General features: G+C 40.3%; 1 protein-coding gene across 2 annotated transcripts in view; it reads left to right on the top strand.

The window, feature by feature from the left end:
* Positions 1-20,073, top strand: part of LOC123959517 (sodium/potassium/calcium exchanger 1-like) — a 22,521-nt gene extending 2,448 nt beyond the window's left edge. Inside the window, exons 1-8 of one of the 2 annotated variants that reach the window (XM_046033617.1) lie at positions 263-1,397; positions 5,853-6,035; positions 6,595-6,703; positions 12,951-13,105; positions 14,458-14,721; positions 16,054-16,143; positions 17,318-17,484; positions 18,263-20,073. In XM_046033617.1, coding sequence (XP_045889573.1) covers positions 420-1,397; positions 5,853-6,035; positions 6,595-6,703; positions 12,951-13,105; positions 14,458-14,721; positions 16,054-16,143; positions 17,318-17,484; positions 18,263-18,512 — 2,196 coding nt within the window. In that variant the 5' untranslated portion in view covers positions 263-419 and the 3' untranslated portion in view covers positions 18,513-20,073. Of the gene's footprint in view, positions 1-262; positions 1,398-5,852; positions 6,036-6,594; positions 6,704-12,950; positions 13,106-14,457; positions 14,722-16,053; positions 16,144-17,317; positions 17,485-18,262 lie in introns of those variants that run through there. The other variant, XM_046033618.1, reaches the window with a different exon arrangement.
* Positions 20,074-20,123: the final 50 nt, after the last annotated feature.

Here is a 20,123-nt window from a genome sequence, read left to right as displayed (position 1 = left end):
GATGCAAGACCAATGCTTTTTCTTACCGACATGTTTAAAGTGTCTTTAATGGACTCCGGTTTTGTGAGAAGCCAAAGCCTGCGTGATTATGTATCCATAGTAACAGGTGGCTGTCTGCATCCCCCATCTCCCCCAACAAACACACACTTCTTAGTAGATCTGCCTCTGTAACTATGCAAGCAGTGAGGACATTAAAAATACATGTTCATGATGATGTGATTTTCAGCTGTGTGTTTTCTGTTTTCAGTCCTTCCACAGGTTGAAGCTGCCCGCTGTAAAAGATGAAACACACTGTGTGTACGTGCGTGTGTCTCTTCCTTGTCAGCGGCGTCTTCTCGCCACATAACGGTGCCGGAACAATCAAGGAATAGCAATGCATCTGACATAACTTCCTGTTTGGATTCGAGACCACGAGGGCAATGAACGTGCACTCGCCTCCGAGGAGGAGACTCAGGCGCAGTCGCGTCCTCTTCTTCATCTCAGGTGTGCTGCTGTGTTTCGTCTACACGCTGACTCTGAAGGCCAGGCTGTCACAGCCGCGAGCCTCCGCCCAGACGGATGACACACTCGGAGCAGAGAGGGGTGATGATGATGTCGTGGAGGTCAACATTAGGGAGGTGATGGCATCCAATGAGACAGCGGAGGAGGTTGTCTCAACTGGGGCCACCAAACCTCCTTTGGTGATAATCGTCAACAGTACAGATATCGAACAGTGCATCTACGTAGATCCTCATCCTCCCAAACCTCCTCCAACTCCACCGCCACCAACCACAACAGCTGCCCCTGGTCCCCCACTCCAGCCCCCTCACAGGAAAGGGGATTATCCAGAAGACATCTTCTCAGTGGAGCAGCGACGGCAAGGCTGGGTGGTCCTGCACGTCACAGGCATGATCTACATGTTTGTCGCCCTGGCCATTGTCTGCGATGAGTTCTTTGTTCCTGGGCTGGAGGTCATCACCAACAAGCTGGAGATCTCCGACGATGTGGCCGGGGCCACCTTCATGGCTGCCGGAGGCTCTGCCCCCGAGCTCTTCACCTCCCTGATCGGTGTCTTTATCTCCCACAGCAACGTGGGCATCGGCACCATTGTGGGCTCAGCCGTCTTCAACATCCTGTTTGTGATCGGCATGTGCGCCATCTTCTCCCGGGAGATGCTGCACCTGACCTGGTGGCCGCTATTCAGAGACGTAACCTTCTACATCCTGGACCTCGTCATGCTCATCGTCTTCTTCCTGGACAACATGATCCTGTGGTGGGAGAGCCTGTTGCTGCTGATGGGCTACATCAGCTACGTGAGCTTCATGAAGTTCAACAGTCAGATCGAGCAGGGGGTCAAGAGCCAGCTCAACAAGCACATGAGTATCGTCAAGGTGTGGACCGCAGAGGAGCCGGAGAAGGTCAGTTGATGGCTCATAAAGTAACTTAAAGACGTGTTCTGGTCTAGAGTTATCTCAGGATATCTTGTTAGTGTTCACACTGAGCTTGTAAGAAAAAACTTAAATCAATTCCATTGTTGAATCCAGATGTAAACAGCAAACTCAGGTTCATATCAGCTCTATTATTCCACAATCAACTTCAACATAGGAAACTCCAAATAACTGATTACAGCCACAGTTTGGCTTCTTCACTGATTTGCATCATCAAATCAAATGATAATAGTGTTGATTTTACCAAGACTGTTTTTTTTTTTTCTTATCAGAGAGTGATGTGTCTGTTGCCTAGAGCTGAGATGACTCTGTGGTGTAATGTTGTTCAAATTACAGACAAAGCGATTAGTTGATTAATCAATTGGTGAATCGGCAGAAAAATAAACTGCAACGCATTTCATAATGTGTTAATCGTTTAAGTCCTTTTTAAAACTGAAATACCAAAAATTCACTAGTTCCAGTTTTTAAATGTGAATATTTATATATTAGTCACCTATGACAGTAAACTGAATATATTTGGGTTTTACATTGTACAAAACAAGATATTTTAATGTGTAAACTTGGAAACTGTGATGGTCACCCCGCCTTTCGCCCGATGTCAGCTGGGATTGGCTCCAGCCCCCCGTGACCCTGTACGCAGGATAAGCGGTTGACGATGGATGGATGATTAAATAATCATCAAAATGGCATCATGGCTGGTTATTTTCTGTAGTGTTCAAACCCTGTGAAAAACCAACAATGAATTGATCCAACTAACAAACATTGTGATGAGCCACGCTGTTGCACAGGGTGACATGTTCCTTCATCACCATGAACACACTTACTGTAGTTTAATTTGACTCAGTCCCACATTCACTGTCCTTCTGCCCCAAATACAAAAAAAAGAGCACCACATGTGCATTAATCTGCCACTGAAAATAGTCCCCAACAAATGCACCATTTCCTCCTGAGTTTCTAAAAACTAGAGTGACCAGCTCTTTAAGGATAGTACTTTAGCCCTTTTATGAATTAAATCATACACGTGGGAGCCTATTTCTTACTTACATCTTAAGTAGGAATCAGCGGTTTAGTGCTACGGACAAGGTTACAGAAGATATTTGGAGACTGACCAACATGTTAGGAAGAGGAAAGAGACTGAATAACACAGCCTTATCCTTTAAAATGACCTTAACTGTTGAATGACAGTTCATTTATACTGTTTTGTTGTTGTGCACCCACCAGAATAAAAACAAACAAAGAAACAGACCAACTTCCATCGATAGGCTACACAGTATGTTTCCCATCGTTTCATCTCCTCACAGTCAGGACTGCTGCCTTTTCAGATACAGTGAAAGAGGGACAGTGATTTGTGGGTCTGTGCAGGTGACAGCCTGTATTTGTGTAAAACCCTTTGATGATGCTGAACAGAAAGCACTCCAGGTGTTACAGACAGCGTGTCACAGTGATGTGGATGACACCAGAATGTAGAGCTGTCATTTCATTTAGATTTTTAAAAAATCAAAACAAAGGAAAAATGTATTTTTAGGCTTATTTATCTGCAGAACGGCTGCAGACTAAACGGCTTCCTGCCGCTGACAGAGAGCAGCAAATGTCTGAGCCTGTAATTAACATGCAAAACTGTGTTTTAGTATTTCAAGTATGACCAGTACATTCTCCAATTAGCCTAAAGCACGTCTGCAGTCAGTATGTGGTCCTTCAGTCATAACACTGACTGTAATGACTGTAGCGCTTTGAGTGGTCGAAAAGACTAGAAAGGCGCTATACAAGTACGGAGCATAATGAGGCATGCTGCCACATTAATGTGTCCAGAGTTACTGGAATTCAAAATATCCTCCTCCAGGAAATCCAATATATGTGTTTTTATTCAAATTAGTAAGTTATTCTTATTCTCTCTGTAATGAATTCAGAGAAAATCTGTGGATACCTGTTGAATAATATACTCACCTGTCGCACAAGTCATGTACAGACTCTGTGTCTGCCTCTCTCCATAGGGGGAAAAGACTTGTTTGTCTTAATAATAATTACACAATAATAATCTTTTTAAAAACCTAATACAAAATTAATATCCTGTCAGTGTAATGTTTATTTACACTGAACAAAATTAGAAACGCAACACTTTTGTTTTTGTCCCCATTCATCATGAGCTGAACTCAAAGATCTAAGACTTTCTCTATGTACAAAAAAAGCCCTATTTCTGTCAAATATTGTTCAAAAATCTGTCAAAATCTGTGTTAGTGAGCACTTCTCCTTTGCCGAGATAATCCATCCACCTCACAGGCGTGGCATCTCAAGGTGCTGATCAGACAGCATGGGTATTGCACAGGTGTGCCTTAGGCTGGCCACAATAAAAGGCCTCTCGAAAATGTTTCTCTGTATTGTTGGAGTTCAGGGCTCCAGAAACCAGTCAGTATCTGGTGTTACCACCATTTGCCTCACGAAGTGCAACACATCTCTTCGCATAGAGTTGATCAGGTTGTTGATTGTGGTCTGTGGAATGTTGGTCGACTCCTCTTCAACGGCTGTGTGAAGGTGCAGTCAGGTCGAGACCCCGATGAGGATGACGAGCACGCAGATGAGCTTCCCTGAGACGTTTCCTGACAGTTTGTGCAGAAAGTCTTTGGTTATGTAAACCGATTGTTGCAGCAGCTGTTGTCCGGGTGGCTGGTCTCAGACGATCTTGGAGGTGAAGATGTGGAGGTCCTGGGCTGGTGTGGTTACACGTGGTATGCTGTTGTGAAGCTGGTTGGATGTAGTACCAATTCTCTGAAATGCCTTTTGAGACGGCTTATGGTAGAAAAATGAAAATTCAATTCACGGGCAACAGCTCAGGTGGACATTCCTGCAGTCAGCATGCCAACTGCACGCTCCCTCAAAACTTGCAACATCTGTGTCATTTTGCTGTGTGATGGAACTGTAGATTTTGGAGAGGCCTTTTATTGTGGCCAGCCTAAGGCCTTTTATTGTGGCCAGCCTAAGGCCTTTTATTGTGGCCAGCCTAAGGCACACCTGTGCAATACCCATGCTGTCTGATCAGCATCTTGATATGCCACACCTGTGAGGTGGATGGATTATATCAGCAAAGGAGAAGTGCTCACTAACACAGATTTTGACAGATTTGTGAACAATATTTGAGAGAAACAGGCCTTTTTTTGTACATAGAGAAAGGCTTAGATCTTTGAGTTCAGCTCATGATGAATGGGGACAAAAACAAAAGTGTTTAGCGTTTATAATTTTGTTCAGTGTATCAATCCAGCATTTCCCTCAGTGTCCTTATGCAAGTCGATATCCAGAGGGAACATACATCCTCAGTAATAACACCAACATCACAAGTAACGTATCTCAGTGACGATCACATCAAGTAGATTGCCTCCCATTTTAGTCATGGACTGATTTATTTTAGCATCTAATGTCAAACCGTTCCTTCTGTATTTGGCATGATATTCATCTGTTTACATTTTTTATTTGCCCACAAACAGAGCGGAGCAGCTTTCCTTATGTAGCATATCATGCATGGGTTATGCTAACGATCAAATCTCACAAACGTGTGCAAACTCATAAACAGATGATCACCAGGTTTGTGCAGTTGAAAGGGATTGATGAATCCTACTTGGAAAACTCACATCAACAAACCTCACAGAAAAAATTTAAAGAGGTGAAGAATAAAAACGTGAAAATGCACTTGCATGAGACTCAATGTTTGTGCCTGTGTGCACATAACACCTGTGAGTGTGTTTTACATTTCAACAAGTGATTTGAACCAACCGGAAAATCAACAACAGACCAAGTCTAAAGGCAAGGGACTGAGTGAGACCCAGATCTTCTTACAGACACGGCCGGATTAACCTGCTGGGGGCAAAATTGAGCTCCTGTGTCCCCCTCTATGCAATGTGTGTAGTCTAACTATGCCAGGATATTGCACAAGCCCAGGTTTGCTCTGTGGTAATTTTATCAAATCACTTAATTTAGCAATATGCACCATGTAAGCACAGAATCAGCAGAAGAAATGGTGTCAGGATGAGGTAATAAAGCACGATCCACTTTAAGGCTTAAGCTTCATGATGTGTTCTTTTGCTGATTGCGAGAAACTGATTTATACTACAGTGTTAACTAGATTGGATTACTGTAGAGACCTTTGTCCAGTCATGTGGACCCCCACCCCACCCAGCTACTACTTCCTTGATAGTCTGCAGAGTTGATCTTGGTTTAGACTCAACTTCAAACCAGATAAATCAAACATGTTTGACTTTTGGAAATGAAAACCTGACGTGTGCAATCCACAACAGTATGTCACTCAATGTGTGAAGCCAATTCCTTTCCACAGCTTCACAATGGAACAAATAAACCACTCACATGCCCGTGGATACATGCATATAAACTGAATTAGTGACGTGCTGCTAACCGAATAAGTTGTCATTGACTTTACAGGAGAGTGAGGCTCCACCAGCACCTCCTCCTTCTGCTGCTGCTCCTCCTGCTGCTCCCCCTGCAGCTCCCTCTGCTGCACCAAAAGCTGAAGAAAAATCCAAACGAGAACCTGAACCTCTCCCGAGCAGCCCTCAACGCATCAAATCACCATCAGATCTACAAGAGGACAGAGCAAGACTCAGGGTATGAAAAACCACATTTTATTATTGTTGGGTTGGAGTGACACAACCTCCAAACGCAGAGTATCTCTCTTACTACAGCCCATAGACTGTATATAAAGATGGACGACATGATGCTACAGTATATGTCATGAACCCCACACCCTCCATGTTAGCAGATGAGGCACGGGCCACACTAAAACAAAGTACATATCAAATAAATGTTTCCCAAAGATGGTTTCTGTCATTTTAGGTGTGTTCAAGTGTTCGTTTTTCTTATAAGTTTGGTATAAATCAGTTATTCACAGGTGAGCTCGACTCACAATTGTGCTGAGGAAGGGAAGACACGTCATCTATCTTTAAATATAGTGTGTGGTGCAAACCTTCATTCCCCTTCAACATGTGGAATAATTCAAAGTGTCGCCATTATAATTAAGACTAGAAGATTGCAAATGGTAAAGTATTAGCTGGAAATTAGCTATTAACCATGATAAATAATACAATTTTTACCTTTGTTCAACTTTACTTTGCCTGAAAGTTATTGCTGCAGTTTGTTTTGTGATTACGTGTCTACTGGCCTGTAGGTGCGTCCCGTCCTGCAGCGAGGCGGCAGCTCGGCCTCCCTCCACAACACCTCGCTGAGGAGCACCATCTTCCAGCTGATGATCCACACACTGGACCCTCTGGGAGAAGGTAACAACCAAAACCAACAAATATTCAAATCTGCAGCCTGCTGGTTGACGTGTTTCTAAGATAAAACCCTGTGAAATTTAAAACGAGGACATAAACCACTGTTTTAAACATTCGATCCGTAAAGGTTTTTCCATCAAGTTGTCACACACATAAAAAGTAAAAAAAATTTAATGATAAATTTCCTGAAAATTCATGTGGATTGAGTTAAGAATAAGGAGGCAAGAAAAACTTCTAATCTGTTTTATATTTGTCGGCGTTTGCTGTCATAAAAAGCAGTAAAACCTCGCATCTGAGATGCTCGAGCTAGTGAGTTTTGAATAATGACGATTAATTGATTTAATGTCTTTCAATCAACTAATCGACTAAATATTCCAGTGACTCAGCTCTATCGCGTCCTGTAAGTCAGGGTTGCGTGATGAACCTCGGCGACCTTCAGCCCGTCCTCAAACTCACCAGGCCGTTGTTCCTCACACTCCCCACAGCACTCGGCCACCGCTGAGCCTTAATCAGCTTTTCAATACAGGCTAATAAAAGCTGGATAAGAGCCAGCGTGCTAGCAGACCAAGCTCTTTATCTCTATGGATCTCTGTGCAGCTGTATTGTATATCATTACTGTGAACCGTCAGCATCTTAAACATGGACCTGAGGAGATTTAGCTTCCTGATAATTGTACCAGTTTTCTGCTCAGTTAAATAAATTCATAAAATCTCACTTGTTACTTGTAGAAATTCTAAGAATCTTCATATTTTATAAGTTCTTCTTATGCTTATGTTTGCTAAAGTCTTAATTTGTAAAGTAACTAAAGCTGTCAGATAACTGCAGTGGAATAAAAGGTACAGTATTTCCAGTATGTGGTGGAGCAGAAGTAGAAAGTGGCATCTATCTCACATTTATACAGTACAGTACTTGAGTGAATGTACTTTTACTGTTACCACTGGCTACAGGTTATGAAGCAGTGTGCTGCAGTGGATTTGTGTGGCCCAGTGTTTAGACTGACAGGAGAGGAGAAGCCAGTCAGTTTTGGTTTTCAGTTTTCTTTCTCTATATCAGGACAAAGCCACAGCGTCGAGTACCCAGTACTACCTAAATATTACTATAATATTAATTAACAATGAATGAATTTAATAATGGTTACTACATCATTTAATAATGCTTTATAAATCAGTTATAAGCCTTTAAAAGGACAACGTTTGGGTTGCCAGGTTGTGGCTGGTGTTTATCCTTCTCCAGCTTGACTTTGATGCTCTTCACGGGGCCTCCACTGAGCTGTTTAACCAGAATGGCATCAGGACCAGAACTCATTTACTAACAACTTAAGTCTGCAACTGTACCCTTTATTAACAAGTTAACTATCTATAGTTATAAATGACTTACTATCTTTTGCAGTTGGCTCATTACTGTAGTCAGTGAGACACTTTGATGTGTAAAGTATTAGTAAATTTATTAACTTGACCTTTATTAAGTTATTATTACATTGCAATACAACGTATAAACCCTATAAAAGAGTGACTTATTAGAAAGTGGTCAGAAAGCACATTGTTCAGATTGTGTGTGCGACAACTGAGCTTTGACAGTTTAGTTACAGAGAACTACAGGAACCATTTTGTACACTTCTTAAAGCTCCTTCTTCATTTTTGGAATTAAAAATATGCTCTTCCTAAAATACTAAACAACACTATTAAAGAACAGCTGTTGGTGATGCATTTCTAGGTTTGCTTTTAACTGGTTAAACAAAGTCACAGACAGCAGAAAATTTAATTTGCGTCTGTTACTTAAAACATGAAGGAATTTCTTCTCGGAGTCACCGCTTTTCATCTGTAGTTAAAAAAATTGTTTTGATGGTGAAACAACTCGGTCCAGGTGTATTCTCAAGTGTTGTTGAAAGGCTGTGTAGGAAGTCTCTAACTGAAGTTGAAATTGGATGAGAAGGGATGAATGAAAGTGGAAACATTAGTGATGCAAATACAACAGATAAACCATTTGGAAGACAGATGATTTCTATCAGTTCGAGTGGACACAAGTTGATTTTTATGAAAACACTGATGCATAAATATAGAAAACAAATGAATTTCAGATCACCCAGAAGTTAAAATTGTTGCTGTGGGTTTCCATCCTAGAGGCAACCCTTAGAGGGGCCCTGAAAAACCCCGGCCAGAGGAAAGCCAGAAGAGGTAAGAGCGGCAACAAGATGTCGCCTCGCTGTTGTTTCCTGTCGTGTGTCTTGTTGTGATTGTAGTATTTTGATTACAATTTGGAAAGTTGAAGTGAATTTCTTTGACTTTCCAGTTTCTTCGTCTGACATTGAATAGCGCTTCAAGAATAGGATTCAGAAAGGAAGTTCTCATTTAATATATTTGTATCTAGTTGCATGTGATTTGAAGTGTCACCTAACTGGAGGAGGCTGATAGTGTTTGGGATTTAGTCTGATGTGTGTTTCTGCCAATCAGAGACATCCTTTAATGGTGATGTCAGAGGGGAGAGATCAGTGCAGAGAAAAGGTAAGATGTTTTGGTGTCGTGTCTGTTGTTGTGTTCAGTCCGGCCTGCTTCTGTCCCAGAAATGTTTCTGCAACTGATTTTAGTTGGTTGTTTTGTCTATATTGGATGGTTGCATGTTAGTGTGTTTGCATCTAGTTGTTTCTGTGTTATTGTGAGCATCACTGACCTTTTCCACACACTGCCTGTGTAGAAAAATAAGGGTTTCAAGGATTCTCAGTTTGTGCATCTTCGCCTCTTCAGCTCTGGTAAAAAGCTTCCACGAGGATGTGGTTGTTGACAAGGCTTCAAAATGAGTCTCGAAGGATTTACAAGTACATTCTTATTGAAAATGAATGTGTTAAGTTTGTCTGTTTAGGAGGAACTTATGAATAAGATCTTCCATTTTCCTTCCATGTGCATTTTTGGAAAAGCAAAAAACAACATAAACTAAACTTTTGACACAAAGCTGTTTAAGGGTTATAGTTTATAAAGATCAGGATACTTTAATTATGGTGCTAATTTGAGAGTCCAGACATGTATTCAGAACCGCCTACTATACTAGCAGTACGTTCTGTTTTGGCCTAAATGCAGTATGTAATATGCAAAGTCTGCAGCATGCCAAAATTTCCCGGATTTCGTACCGTCTCAGAACAAATCCCCAGTATGCATCGGACCACTCAACATTGTGCACTGTGACCCATAATGCAAAGTGCTAGAACGTTCAAAGTGGAAAGAACACAATTGCTCTGTCCCTGATAACAAAAACTATAACTCAGCATTAGATTTAAGTTATGTTTTGTTGTCCGCTTGCTAAGCTAACATTGCTGTCTTTGTGATATCAAACGTTAGCTTAGCAGGCTGAATAAGCGTTGTGGCTATGGGTAGTAGGACAACTGCAGCTAGCTACGACGTTACATTCATTACAGATCCTTACGCAAGATTAAATAAAAAATAAAAGTAAAAAGTACTTACATTTGTATTTCTCATATTGTTTACATCCACTTTTGCCAAAACCGTAAGCCGGCTAAGCCTGGCCTAGCATAGGCTACTATAAGATAAAATGATGTAACCATTTCATACTGTATACTGCTGTGAAATCGGCCGCCGGTAGTATTTTGTAGGCGGTTATGAATACACCCATAGAAATATTAAAGGATCAAGGATATTAGGCGATGTACGCTGGCACATAGAGCTCCTGCACTTTCTCACTGCTATGCACCAACATTTAGTCGGCAATTTCAACTGATCACAAGAATCTGGAGGGTTGTAGATTTTACATTTTAACACAGGTGTGGGTTATGAATTTGATTTGAGCATAGTGTATTGTTTTATGGAGGAGTGCTCTTCTATGCCAGTCTTCTGAAAAAAGGGTCAGTGTGTAAGTATAAGGTCAAAGGCTTGTTGACTTGGTTGCACAAAATTTCTCACGGACGAGGTTTATCTCGATTTATATAACACGGACTCAGGTTGTTTGAGCAATGATTCTCTTCATTGCAGCAAAGAACAAAGTAAAGCCTCTGAACGTCCCGGTCGCAGACAAACAGTCAGATCACCGCCACTCTGAAGGTGAGTTTTATGTTGTGAAGATACTTTATCTTGTTTAATAAACAGTCAGATACTGTAGATCTTTGTGTGGAATAAAAACTCAAATTTGCTATTCTTAATGCTTACCACTCACGGAACAAAATATTTAATGTTTTAATGTGGCTGCAAAGGAAAAGCTCAACGATGTTAACTGAATAAAAATGGTTTATTCTGTACGGCAGCCATTTTCTTTGCAGCAGCATGTCAAATTCCACGTCCTACTCCTATCTTAAAAAACAGCATTTAGAGTTGTTTTCAGCGTTACTGACAACATTTATACTGTTGGTGGAATTCTCCATACGAAACTGTACTTGTTAACAGCCAGACAGCTAAATTGTTTGATTACTCTTTAAGATTTAAAGCCCCAAACCACTTTTCTTTTCAGCTGAAAACCATTGTAGCCTAACCTCAAGGCTAACATTAGCATCTTTTAGCATGTAGTTTAATATGCCTATATTTTACACAATAAAAGTTGGTTTCAACCATGTAACCTCCCCGAAAACCCCCATGTCTACTTTAAATTTCCCTTTGTTTATTAAACAAGATAAAGTACCTTTTTTTAGGAGTTGTTGAAAGCTTATTTTTAGACTAAGCTAGCAATTCTCCCTGCCTCCAGTATTTGTGTATGGTGATTTTCTCATATAAAAAAGGCTAATAAGCAGGTTTCTAATTATGTTTAAAGAGGATTTCTGGCCATTTTAAGGATATTTAGAAACCTTTTTAGGATACCTTCAGTTTTAGGCTATTTTAATTTACTTTAGCCTGACTTGTAGCTGCTAACTAGCTAGGTTTTCACCTGTCTGTGCTGTGAAGAGTAGAAGGCACCGTAGTAACGTTACATAAACAGGAACTTTTTATTTATTTTCTGTGGCAGCAAATACAACACACAACCTTTCACTAACTATTATATTGCAGCCCGAGTTTATCTGCATACTTGAATGTTTACTAAAGTACCGAAAAGACTCACTTTCACAACCAACCCGCTGGACTCTCACACCGGGTTACACACAAAGTCACCTTCCTTAAACGTTCGACAGGTAGCACACAGGTGCAGTTAGGCTGTTGGTGTGCTAACCAGAGGTGGAAGAAGTATTCAGGTCCATTACTTAAGCAAAAGTACTAATACTAACCGTACTTTAAAAATACTCAACTAAAGGTTCTGCATTATAAACCTTACTAAGGTAAAAGTATGTGTGTGTTACAGCAAAATGTACTAATTGTGCAGTAAAACGATCCCTGTCAGTGTTTTACTTTTATATCTGATGTTTCTGGATTAATATTATCGCTGCATTTATGTGTATGTTGCATTTTACTGCTGTAGATGTTTAAGGTTGAGCTGATTTTAAATGCTGCTGGGTAGTTTAATCCACAGCAATGCATCATATTCTATAAGGTCATCATGTTTGCTCTATTTGATAATGTACGCCATTATTTTAGAGAAAATATGAATATCGAGATATGTGTTTTATATAGCGATATAGCCTAAAAGTATTGCAATATTATTTATAGTTCAGATGAAGATGCAAACAGGGTTCTGCACAGTCTTCATAAAGTGACAAAAAGTGAACGTTTGGTGGTATTTTTCAATTATATTGTAAGTTTCTGAGCTGGAGAGCAACCATAAATGGTTGGCTTGTGTATCGATTATCAGAGATGGTTTGGGGGTTGAAGGAGGTTGTTCTCCACAATCAGCGGAGCCTCTCAGTCGGGGTGTTTGTGCGTCACAGTGTGCAGTAATGAGGTGCTTCAGAGTCTAAGGTGCAGAGCAAAGTGGGTCTGCAGGGAGGCTGGAGAGGCCTCAACGAGCCCCAATCAGTCAGCACAAGGATTAACATGCAGATGGGACTGTGTGTGCGTGTGAATCCCTTTTCCTTCATTAGCAGAGCTTGTTTATCTCTAAACACTCCAATCACTCCCACTGGCACTTCACACATCCCACACGACCAATCACTTTTCAGCTTAACGTTAAACATATGATTTGTTTTGTATCAAAGTGTGAAAAAAAAACAGCACTTCCTGTTTTTAAAAAGAGACGTGTGAGATTATAAAATGTGGGTGAGCGGTCATTAACAGGATTATGTACACTGACTGGTTTAAAGTGAAGACAAGTGTTAACCAGACTTAATTTTGATGTCAGAGTCCTCCATATACAGTCTATCTGCTGTGTGTTCTTTCTCTTTCTCCAGAATCTGAGATACAAAAGCCAAACGCTGAGCAGGCAGCTGCTGCCTCTGCTGCCGTTGCACCAGGGGGCGCTGCAGCAGCAGAGCCGTCCACCTCCCAGCCTCAAAAGACAGAAGAGAAGAGTGAGAAGGAGACCGACCAGCCAGATGAGTCAAAGGTAGGAAGAGATGATTTAAACCTGCTGAACAGAATTATTGAAACCAGAAGCTGTTATTCTCAAAGATGTGTTTAAATTTAGACGTGGGAAATTATTTTGATCCTCTTGTTTGGAAGTCTAGTCTTTCTTGTGCTTAAATGACCTTTAACTTACATGTTATTACTAACTACACATGCTTTTATTTTCCCTGTATTGTATCGCAAAACATAAGCAACCACGTCAAAGTAACATTACCTGAGATAAGGACCCAACAGCGTCTCATTCCTCCTGACGTACTCTGTGTTTGAAGCACTTAAACGCTCCTTTTATAACAACTTGACAAGTGAGAAATACGAGGTATTGATATGAAGGCAGATTTAAAGTTGCTCTTAGACTTGAATGAATTCTTCTGGAAACTATATATTATGTTATACTGTTTAATTACATTAAATACTATATTATGTCTATATAAATACAGACAAACACTAAGTATCATTACTTAATTATATATTATTCTGGTGTTTGTTGTTACAGCAGATGGTATCATATTACTCTGACATGTGCTATACTTTGCTGCTACTAATCAAACCACTGTGTGTGAGATAGTACTGCAGTATTTCTGTGCAAAACTTTGAGTAGCTCTTGCATGGTTTCTATTGTAATAAACAGTTTTTATTTAATATACTATATATAATATATATTTTTTATAATATTTTATAGTTATTGCTGTCCTTTTGCTACTGTAACACCTGAATTTTCCCCCTTGGGATCAATAAAGGCTTATCTCAGTATCTGAGTACAAGATAGACCGACATAGAAAAGAACAGGTGAGCAAAAACATCGGTTAAATCTAAAATATATTAGAAGCCTGTCCAGTTCAGTGTTCATGTGGCAGGACAGCCTTTTGCCTTTTGTGTCTAAAAAGTTATAACTGTTATGTTTCATTTGTACAACAGAGCCAGAGAAACAAGCACATCGTGTTTTAATAAAATTAGGGCCGCTACTAATGATTAATCGATTAGTTGTTAGTTGAAAAAAAAATGTCATCCTCAAATGTCTTGTTTTGTCCGCAACCCACAGATATTTAGTTTACTTTCACAGAGGAGGAAAGAAACCAGAAAATTTTCACATTGGAGAAGCTGGAATGTTCTTCCTTAAAAACATTGCTCAGAGCGCTTAATTGATTGACAAAGTAGTTGGCAATTAATTTGACGATTAATCAATTAATCGTTGCAGCTCTGAATAAAAGGTTTAACTAGTTTCCCCAGTATTCTCATTGGTTGCTAATAAAAAAAATCAAGCATGACAGAATAAAGTTTGAAAAACTCGCACCGTCTCTCTCACTTGTTTCACGCGTGTGCTCTCTCCTGCAGGCGGCAGCGGGGGGATCAGAGGGCTCGGACGGCGGCGGTGAGGACGAGAGTGGTGACGAGGAGAGCAGTGACTCCAGTGAGAGCGAAGAAGAGGAGGAGGAGGATGATGATGATGATGGAAAAAAGGAGGAAGAGGAAGAAGAGGAAGAGAATGAACCGTTGTCTTTAGAGTGGCCTGAAACCAGACGCAAGCAGGCAACATATCTGTTCCTGCTGCCCATTGTGTTTCCGTTGTGGCTCACGCTGCCTGACGTCCGCAACGTGGTGAGTCCGAACCACCTGCATGGACACCAGTTGTGAAATGCGACTACCTATGCTCAAGTAAAAGTACTACAAATTCAAAGTATTTCCATTGTATGCAACTTTATACCTCTACTCCACTACATCTCATAGGCAAATATTGTGCTTTTTACAGCAAAGGTACTTTTCAGATTAAAAATGTTCATACTATTTTTGTCCAGCGAAAACCACATACAGTGGGTACGGAAAGTATTCAGACCCCTTTAAATTTTTCACTCTTTGTTTCACTGCGGCCATTTTCCAAAAATCAAAAAAGTTCATTTTATTTCTCAGTAATGTACACACAGCACCCCATCTTGACAGAAAAAAACAGAAATGTTGAAATTTTTGCAAATTTATTAAAAAAGAAAAACTCTCCACATCTGGTGATGAATGTTTGTGATAAACTAAGATGAGATCAGATAGATTTTATTGATCCCACACCGGGCAAATTCACTTGTTACAGCAGCTCCAGATACGACACAACACAACAGATGAGAAAATACACATTAAATAAAACATTGAATAGAAGAAGATATAGAAATATAAGAATAAGAGTTACATTTAATGTTGAAGAGAAAATCTTACATTTACCCATTTGGCAGACGCTTTTATCCAAAGAACAACATACAAGCATCCATACAGTAAGAGTAAGAGATCTACAAGTGACAATAGATCCTAGTAAGAGCATCAGTAAATACCTAGGAAAGCAAGTAGGAGGTAACGATTAGTGCAATCAATACAAGAGAATTGGAAGGAGATAGAAGAGGAAGAAGCAGCAGCAGCACAGGAAGTGCATGTTAGAGGTTAGGGGTGTTATAAGAGGAAGTGTACTCAGAAATCTTCCTACTTCAGTTAAATTAACAGCCTTGGATCAGCTGGAAAATGCATCGTCACAAAGCTGAAACAGCTGTTTTTCCGAGCTCATAAACAGGTTTCAGAGGTTACAGTAGATGCACGTGCGTCTAGATGACTCAGTTTAATTGCTAACCCCAAGGACATGTTATAAACCTCCGGAAGCTTGTGAACCTATTTCACACTTTGCTGAAATAAAAATGCGGATTATCAAACGGATCTCCAGCACATGAAAGAAAAACCGACACCTGCACTCATTTATTGGCAGACATGTTTTGGCATCTGCTGTGTGAGTGCTGCTGAAATATGTGAGCGCAACCTAAAACCATAAACGGACATTAAAACACACGTACAAATCTGCGTTTCATTTAAGAGCAACATTTATTCATCTGAATCCAAATCTGTTTCATAATATCGTGTGGCAGCTTCTCTGAACACCAGAACTTCTCTTGTATTTCCCAGGCGTCCAGGAGGTATTTTGCTGTGACGTTTATCGGCTCCATCCTGTGGATCGGAGTTTTCTCCTACCTGATGGTGTGGTGGGCTCATCAGGTTGGTTGACACTTTACACAAGTCATGTTTATGGGAGTTTACATCCACCGTGACACTAGAGTTTTCTACAGAGCATGGAAAATATTTCCGTTGGATGAAAAAGCTAGGCTTATGTGCAATTATTTTAGAGCAGCGATTCCCAAAGTGTGGTGCACGCACCCCTGGGTGTGTGTGTGAGCTGCCTCTGCCCGACAGGAAAAATGCAATGGTGGTGTAGTAGTGTAAAGACTACAACAATTATTTTTTTGTGGAATTTTTCATGAAATAAAAACTTAAATTGAAAACTTTCCTTTGTAAATTTAATTTCAAATTAAAAACGTTATTATTAATAGTTAGCACACAGGAAATGGCTACTCGCACACCTCTCTCTGGCCACCTGTGCTGTACTAAGAAATCCTCATATGGATCCTCTTTTTGTCCATGTCACCTGTTTATGAGGCTATAACAGGGTTGGATTTGTAAAAAAAAAAACAGAGGGGGGAAGTTTTGAAACGTCTTTTTTTGTCATGAAAATACCTCCCTTTGCACGATTCAGCAAGCAGGTGAACTATAAATATACGTGTATGTATATATGCGCAAACCTAGAGAGAGAGGGGGTTTGTGGGTGCAGCAACCCAGTCACGATGTAGAAGGGGGTGCGTTGCCTAAAAAGTTTTTGAACCACGGTTTTAGAGGATTACTTTAGACTATTTTGGGAAATTCACTTCTTTTGCCTTCTTGTCAAAAGTGAAACAAACAGATTGAAATCACTCTCTGTACAGTAAAGGACTGGAAATGGGGAAACAACTAACCTGGCTCTGTCCAAAACTAACAAAATCCGCCCCCAGCACCTCTTTGGACACGTTATATCATGCTCGTTTAATCTAAAAAACAGAGGGGGGAAGTTTTGAAACGTAAAAAAACAAGGTATAAACGAACATGACTATCAACAGACAACCTCTGACATTTGATTTTCAAAAATGTATGAATATTCAAAATAAACACCAATCCGCTCCTGGATTTTAAGAAATGGGCAAACATGTTATGCTGGTGGACGCACAGATCTGATTTTGGTACGGTAGGTGCCTAAGATGACCAACCAGGCAAAAACTGTAAAACCCGCATCTGATATGGCCAGATGTGTTACTGACTCTCAGTTAAACCGACACCGGTGTTAATTGTTTCTTGTTTACAGGTGGGTGAGACTATGGGCATCTCAGAGGAAATCATGGGCCTGACCATCCTTGCGGCTGGGACATCCATCCCTGACCTGATCACCAGTGTGATTGTGGCCCGGAAAGGTCTGGGGGACATGGCTGTGTCTAGCTCAGTGGGCAGTAACATTTTTGATATCACTGTCGGGTGAGTGACTGCATTACCCTCTCTGTACTAGCCGTCAACGTTTGGATAGACACTGTTTCTCAGTTGAAGAAAGCATCGCTGAACCACATTATTTACATGTAAATCAAAATTTAACGCAGTCAAATATGACATCAAGAGTTTGAGCGTAATATCAGTTTGGAGATTCAAAAACAATGACTATCTTGCTTTTCATTAGCTGCAGAAAGTTCTGTGACATCCTTCACTTAGTGTGAAGAAGAGGCCAGCAGCTTTAACCAGCAGTTGAAGTATCAATCTGCATAAAAATGGAAAGAAATACATTTTTGCATTTATGTAACTATGCAGGAGAATCTAGAAAGTAAAAAGCTACAGGACCTCCAATCGAACCGTGAGGAACACCAAAAGTAACAGATGAACAAATACGATCAGCAACAGTAATTAATTCAGGCAGAAGAGGGTTTGATCTAAATGTATGATGGGACGTAATGGAAGTTGTGCTTAGAGATCAACATTCACCAAGTAGATACTGCTTTTAAACCAATTTAAATGTTGTATTTTATGAGATTATGATATCATATCACTTAACTACACTTAATCTGAAAACTAGCTGCCAGATAAATGTAGTGGAGTAAAAAGTTTTCTCTGAAATGTAGTGGAAGAGAAGTATAAAGCTGCATAAAATTGAATTATTTAAGTAAAGTACAACATTCATTATTCACTCTCCTCAGATGTACTCGGCAAAAAACGTATGTGAACTGTAAACTTGACTAGAATCCCGTCTGTCCTCTCTGGTTTTTAGTCTGCCTGTGCCGTGGCTCATTTACACTCTGTTGCACAACGGTGAGCCGGTAACGGTCAGCTCCAACGGCCTGTTCTGCGCCATCGTGCTGCTCTTCCTCATGCTCCTCTTCGTCATCATCTCCATCGCCGCCTGTCGCTGGAAGATGAGCCGAAAGTTGGGCCTCACCATGTTCGTACTGTACTTTGTGTTCCTCGTCCTCAGCGTCATGCTGGAGGACCGCATCCTCATCTGCCCCGTTTCCATCTGAGCTGGGGGGCCGAGGCGGAGAGCGAACAGCACCGCTGCACATGACTTAGTAGGTCCAGACAGGATCAATAATGTACGTAGGATAGTTGGATAGCAGAACCGAGCCGAATGTCAAAAGGCTGACCTGACGCACAGTAGAGACCCACGGTAGAAACACATGACTAACCGAGCAGTGATGTTAAAGGAAAAATCCACCGTCAACATAGTTTTACATAATTAGTGAATGATCTATCACATTTTCCAGCAGCTACTTTGTGATAACGGTGTTGTAATTTAATGTCCAAACTCACTCCCTATTACCAAACAGTGCACTGCATTTACACACCGCCATTTTATTTGAGTGTCTGAATATGACATTTTTTTCCCATAAATAGTGACCTAAACAAATTCCACAATAGAGGAAATAAAGTGTTGTTCGTGAGATATCATATACACTGCTAACATTTACAGTCGTGCAACGTCACACCAAAATGTCAGGAATCTCAATTTACTGCCTACAGTATAATGAATGTGAACAACGGAGGTATTAGTGAGGGAGAAAGTGACTTCATACACAATCCTGATGTGTAACATTATCCTTAACCTGCATTCTCTACTTCAGTAATTGGTTTCCTACATTTCCCAGAATGCATTTATGCAATCCCTCGAGTCAAAGCTTAATTGCACTCTGTGCTCAAAGTGTGCAGACACTGGTGTAATCAGGTTTTTCTAGGTTTCAGAGTCGGTCTCATATCTCCAAATCCAAGTAGTTGAGCAGAAAAGGCTGATTTTACACAAAATGTGTTTTGTTGTATTTTGACATCATATGTGTGGACCATCATTTTACCTGCAGTGCATTTTTCACTGCACATGTGCGTGAAGTAATTAATCCTTTTCTACACATTTTCTACAATTAATTTCTCCTTGTATGATTATTGAACTTTGGTGCTAAATTGCACATCTAGAAAGAAACCCTTGTTTTTCTTATTTTGGGAGACTGACTCAGAATCACAAACAAAACTGTACCAGAAATGCAACAAACACAGTCCTTCACTACTGGCTGTGTTTTGGGGGTGGAGTTTTCCTTTAATACTGTGAGCATGTTGCTTATGGAACATCCCTGAGGTGACTTAAATAGATAAGTTAATTAAATAAATAATGTCCATTAACAGCAGTGAAGGTTCAGATTCACTGTGCAGCAAAATCAAAACTACTTGATGCAACTTCAGTTTTGTTTGTTCAGTATTTTCTGAACTGTATTCCTAAAAACTCTGTTCTGTATTCAATCAAACTAGTATTTGTTCATGTTCAGTGTATAAAAAAATGTTTTTTGTGCAAACACACATTTCGTTTTGTCAACAATAACTGTTGTGGAGAGAAACAAGTGATTGTGTGTGTGTCAGGTAAATGTGTATCAGACTGTCTTAGCTTTGAGAAAAACCCGACAGGTGTCACGTTGTCAGATGTTAACTTGTCTTGTTGCTGGATTGAAGTGGATGCAAACATGTATTGATGATAGGAAAACTTATCAATATTTCAAATTAAAATTCCATGCTGCAATAAATTATTTTTTTAACAGTGAACTGGAGCTGTGTGTGCGCAGTATTATTGGGTAAACAAGGGTAAAAGGTGA

This window comes from Micropterus dolomieu, linkage group LG20 (assembly GCF_021292245.1).
Source record: "Micropterus dolomieu isolate WLL.071019.BEF.003 ecotype Adirondacks linkage group LG20, ASM2129224v1, whole genome shotgun sequence".
In the NCBI taxonomy this organism is placed as follows: Eukaryota; Metazoa; Chordata; class Actinopteri; order Centrarchiformes; family Centrarchidae; genus Micropterus; species Micropterus dolomieu.
The sequence above is the reverse complement of the archived record's forward strand: the minus strand, read 5'-3'. Positions and strand labels throughout refer to the sequence as shown.